This window comes from Anarrhichthys ocellatus, unplaced genomic scaffold (genome assembly GCF_004355925.1).
Source record: "Anarrhichthys ocellatus isolate YVR2014 unplaced genomic scaffold, GSC_Weel_1.0 scaffold3, whole genome shotgun sequence".
Taxonomy (NCBI): Eukaryota; Metazoa; Chordata; class Actinopteri; order Perciformes; family Anarhichadidae; genus Anarrhichthys; species Anarrhichthys ocellatus.
The window spans coordinates 10,531,583-10,536,960 of NW_022280033.1; the positions used below are offsets into that span (position 1 = coordinate 10,531,583).

Consider the following 5,378-nt stretch of genomic DNA (forward strand, 5'->3'; position numbering starts at 1 on the left):
CCCCCCCCCCCCCCCCCCCCCCTATAGTCCACTGCGCTGAAAAGCTTGTCCCTCCCACTCTCCTCCCATCTCTCTGACTCCCCAGCATCTCTGTCTCCCACGCATTCCTTCTTTCTCTCTGCCTCTGCACACACAGCCATTTTGATCTAGCAAACAAGATCTGAGAGACTCACTAGGGTGGAGAGAGGAGGGGACGAGGAGAAGAGAAGAAATGGAGAATTGAGGAAGGAGAAAAAAATGAGAGGCACAAGCTTTTCAGCGCAGTGAGATAAAGCTGAGGCAGCCGTGTTGTTGTGTAACGGTAATCAAAAAAGCCCTGGCTGTTTGGCTGCCATCTTGGTTCTGCTTTAAGTCACTTTTCGCCAATCAGAAGCCATGTGACTTTCTGCATGAGGTAACAGCACGGTTACTGCAAAAGGTAGTGAAGTAGGGACGAGGGAGTGACAGAGAGTGAGAGGGGGGGGAGGAAGGGGGGGGGGGAGATGAGGAAGGCAGAAACGGGAGGGAGGGGTTAAAGTGAGATGGGTGAGAGATGGTGAGAGTAGTGAGCAGAGGGGAGCGCATGCTTGATTGCATGTGAGAATGGAGGGGAGGGAGGGGGGGTATCTATTTTTACCATTTAGTCTGCACAAAGGATGTGATTGGCTCCCCTGTGTTAGGACGGATCTCCTTCATGCGGGGAACAAAGCCTTAAAAAGGCTGATTCACAGCAAAGTCACAACAACAGCAGGGTGTCACAGGGTTGTCAATGAGCTAGACAGACATGAGAAGTCTGTTCTTTATTATGGGCTCACAGTCTGCCACATGGCACATACGCTCCGTTCAGATTCCTCTCTTCTATAATGCTCTGACCCAAGAACAAAACAAAGATGAACGGGCCCAGATGAAAAGAGACAGCACTGTAGAATGAGAGAGGATTAGTTTTTCACGATGCAAATTCACACACACAAAGAATGGGGAGGATCTTCCGTCCACCATCGTACAAGAATGTAAACAAACCAGTCTTCAAATATAATGATTTACTGCACAACGGCAGCCAGAGAGAGAGAGAGAGAGAGAGAAACTGCAAACCAGTGTTGATCAATGTTGCCTCGTGGTTATCTGCCAGATCAGCCAGTCGAAACTTATCCTAGCAGGCCCCTCGTGAAGGTGTACGTATGTGCGCGAGTGTGTATGTGCATGCTGTACACGTGCACACGCGCCTGCATGTGTAAACCTGTGAGTGTTGATGCGCAACATGCACATGGCAGATCTCTCTGGTTCCGCCTCTTTCTCCTTACATCCTTCGAAAAAACATGTGGATATCATTAAAAGTTTCTGCTCCAGAGTTAGGTCTGTCAACAGAGGGAGCGAAGGAGCAGATATCCTGGAAAACGGCAGGAGAGGGCAAGGAAGCGAGCTAGTAGAGAAAAGATCTGAGAGGAGAACATCAAGCAGAGGCCCCTCTAATATTATTCCATCTGATAGGCGACTACCAATGAATCAGAGCAGCCCCATTAAAATGATACTGACACCCTAATTCAATCTGCCCTCTCTGAGATCCCCCTGAGCAGATGCTACGATTCAATTTATATGTGTTACTTTCTCCCTTGTGCTGCACACAGCCCGTCCCCTGGCACTGTGCACAGGGCAACGTCTCTGCAGCTCTCACCGGGGTACCGTGGAAGAGAAGTTGCTCCAAAGTCAAACGGTTTATGGGAGAGAATGGATTATAAGATCTACTTGATAAAAATATTGCCACTACATTTTGCTTGCCAAAGACTGACATGTGCAGAAAGTACTAAATTTCCTTCCTATTGCTCTGACACTGTACGCAGACACCATGACATTAGCAGTAATCCAGATTTGATGTTACCTTTATTTAAAACTCAAGAATGTTTAATTTAAAAAAAGCCAAGCCAAGCATAACAACAGCATTTTGCAGGAATGCAAAGTCACAATGACAAAGAGCTGCCTAATATCCCAACAGCAGCTTAACTCAAATTCAACTCTTAACTAAATCTACTTAAGTACCCTCATTAATGGTTTGAATTCATCAAGAGAGACAAGCTTTAAACCATTTTGCAGTGAGTAAAGTACCTTTGCCTCATTCAGTTGTGCCCCGTGGGACAAATATAAGAGTTATTGTAACAGCAAGCAGGGATTTCCACCAACACCTGGAGACATATAAGAGCCCAAATAATGGAGGAGCAGAGCTATAGTGGCCAGATAAAGCTGAGAAGAGGAGTGAAAAGCAAGCGGAGCACTTATTGATATCTCAGTGTGTCTGTATGTGACAAAACTCAAAGAGCCATTGATCTGCTGCGCAGCAAGCTAGCGTGACTGAGAGGGTCTGCTGAGCAACTCAATCCCAAAGTGTGGTAGCCTCAGTCTACAACCTTGTTTTAGGACATGTGTTGAGAGTGTAGAACGGCTTCACCGACACACGCACTCACACAGCTTGCCGCTGGGCCCTTAGGCTGCTTTGCAGCACTTTTACATAAGTCATCTTTCTGACAGCACCACTGAGCACAGAGACGGTGGAGGAAAGAGAACCAAGACAGGCAGAAAGAGAAAGAGAGTATAGGCACTCACCGGGACAAGCACAACCTCCAACAGACATCTTCTCACATGTTGGGCTCTGCTCTGAACGAAACAGCTGCACTCAGTCCACACGCTGCTCGCATGGGCTAACTCTGAGGAAAACAACACGGACAGAGGGGTGGAGAGATTAGAGGGAGTGGTACAAAGCAGGGCATGCACACCATAACTATACTCCTCTCTCTCTCTCTCTCTCTCTCTCTCTCTCTCTCTCTCTCTCTCTCTCTCTCTCTGTCAGAGGCAGGAAGTTGGCAGTGGTGCTCTAACTGCATCATTAATAGGCATATTGCAACACAAGTGGGAGGGAAAAATGAGAGAGGAGGGAAATAGGAAGAAAGGGCCTTTACATAATGTGAGACTTGAGTAAGTAATATGGAATGGAGCTGTGTGTGTGTGAGTGTGTTTATGAAAGGGAGAATGCAAGAGGGAGGCAATTAGAGTGAAGGAGAGGAAAGAGAGAAAATGCACAAGGTGTGTGTGTGTGTGTGTCTGTGTGTGTGTGTGTGTGTGTGTGTGTGTGTGTGTGTGTGTGTGTGGCAGTGATGCATCGTCCATTTTTGCTCGGTGCTGCCGTGGGAGATAAACATACTCAGTAGGAGCCCAGAGGCGGAGGGTCATTACTGCCAAACAAACACACACACACACACACACGCTCACTCATACACCCCGCCTCGTGTATGACAGATTTCCATCTCTCTTTCTGTCTCCCTCTCTCGCCCCTTCCGTCTGTTTCTTTCCTTCTGCTGCAGAGTGAAGACTGGTGTTAATCACTACAGACAGTATCGATTAAAAATGCAGAGCCCACCTGGAGCGCAGGGACACTGGAGACCCATGGGAGGCAGGAAGAGCGCGCGTGTACGTCCGTGCACGTGCTCACACCCAACATGAGCTGCATGTAAACAGTCTGACTCGACTGCAGACGCTTTGCCCGGCGGCCTCTGCTTCTTTTTCCAACTCTTTTCTCGCTTTTTAATCTTTCTTCACTCCGTCAATTTAATCTCCCCTCCCTGTTGATATTACCTCGACCTTTTTCTGCAGCTTGATGTGATTTTGTTTCATTTCCTTTTCCCCCTCCACGTCTCTGGTTTCCCTTCCCGTTCATCCCATAACTTCTCTTGGCTCGAGCGGGCCTGTTCTCCGAGCCAATAATCTCATAATCTCACACTTCACTACACAAACACACGAGCACGTAGGTGACTCCTGTGAGCTAGATGTCTTTGTTGCTCGTGTGCCTGATCCTGTCGGATGGATAACAGACTGAGCAGCATCATTGAGTCATTGTGGCTGAATGCAAGAAAAATCATGGAAAATGTTTAAAGAAAACACAACCTCAGTCTCAACTAACAGTATTGACTACATTATAGTCTAGTACAGTGATTCCCCAGATGGTAACTTGTAAAGACTGTAGAGCGGCTCCACTTATTGGACAAAATAGAATATTTCATTAGCAAATATTTTCACGTACTGAGTCAGCTTTAACACCTGAACAATACATGTTGCAATTGAGGGTTTATGAAAACCAATTAGCAAGCAGGAAGAGAACTTATCTAAAAGTAATGGATAGTTGACATACTTGCTAAAAAGTGATGGATGGAACAGTTACAATAAAAGTGTCATTGTGATGGAATGTATTCCCAAGCCCCCCCCCCAAGTGAATCGAAGCCCATAAAAACTTCAGATCTCTGTTATCTGTCACTTACAACCAATATACGAACAAGCGACTGTCTCCACTGAAACGAAAGCTGACAGACGCATTCCCCACACACCAGCACTCTGGCAGACGCATCACAGTTAAATGTCATACACGATGTCAGACACTTTTCTCAGGACCGAGACACAATGAACAACCCTGCGGGCCTCCTCTTCTTTTCCCCTTACTTGTCTTCTCCCCCTCTTTTCATTTCCAATTCACACACACACACACACACACACACACACACACACACACACACACACACACACTTTTTGTTTCTGTTTCAAAAAGGTCTGTCTCTCTCTGAGTCCTCTCATCTCTCTCTGCTATTCTGTTACCATTCGGTCCTTTTTGTGCGCCTTGTAGGTCGCAATTTGCGGGTTTGACATTCATGGGAGATTCTGCCACTGTAAAACGGTGAACACTGAACAAAGGCAGATATGAGAGATAGAGAGAGGCATCCCAAACACTGCAAGGGGAAAAAAAGAGCGCGAGAGGGGAGGAAAGGAGGAGGGGTCCGTGAATGTGATTTGGGAAATGGCTTCTGTTTCCAGGAGCGATTAGGCTTTGAAGATGAGCACTTCACCACTGACTGCACTGTCAGGCATGCTCTCTCTCTCTCCTCTCCTCTCCTCCTCTCACTCTTAGACTTCTGCAGATAAAGAGATTCCCGCTCTGTCAACACATCCACACATCGCTCAAAAAGCTGCTGTGGGAATAATGAAGTTCCCCCTCCGTTCTCTCCGCTGTGGGCACACGCAGCAGCTCCATAACACTATGTGACAGACAGCAAAGTGCCTGCACACAGACACGCCGACTGCCTTGCTTACTGAGGTAGACATCTACTCCCACTCTAACACACTCGTGTTGTCCTCTGACAGCAGACAAACACTTGCTAGACGTGCACTGAAAACCTTGCTTCTTCCTAATTCCCAACAAAATGTTTAAAAAGCTCCTGGTGGCATACTTGTTATCTCAGGTGAGTTCATGCCATTAATGCTCACCTCTCAGTCTTTTGTCTTGCAGCTGTTCTGCGCCTGCAAGGCTTTTCTTCTCTGCTCTCTCTCTCTCTCTCTCTCTCTCTCTCTCTCTCTCTCTCTCTCTC

At 47.1% G+C, this 5,378-nt stretch overlaps 1 protein-coding gene across 4 annotated transcripts in view; it reads right to left on the minus strand.

The window, feature by feature from the left end:
- The window catches only part of ldb1a (LIM domain binding 1a), a 19,867-nt gene that overhangs the window by 14,201 nt on the left and 288 nt on the right, over window positions 1-5,378 (minus strand). For all 4 annotated transcript variants that reach the window (XM_031878021.1, XM_031878029.1, XM_031878009.1 and 1 more), the window contains exon 2: window positions 2,575-2,675. In XM_031878021.1, coding sequence (XP_031733881.1) covers window positions 2,575-2,602 — 28 coding nt within the window. In that variant the 5' untranslated portion in view covers window positions 2,603-2,675. The remainder of the gene's footprint in view (window positions 1-2,574; window positions 2,676-5,378) is intronic.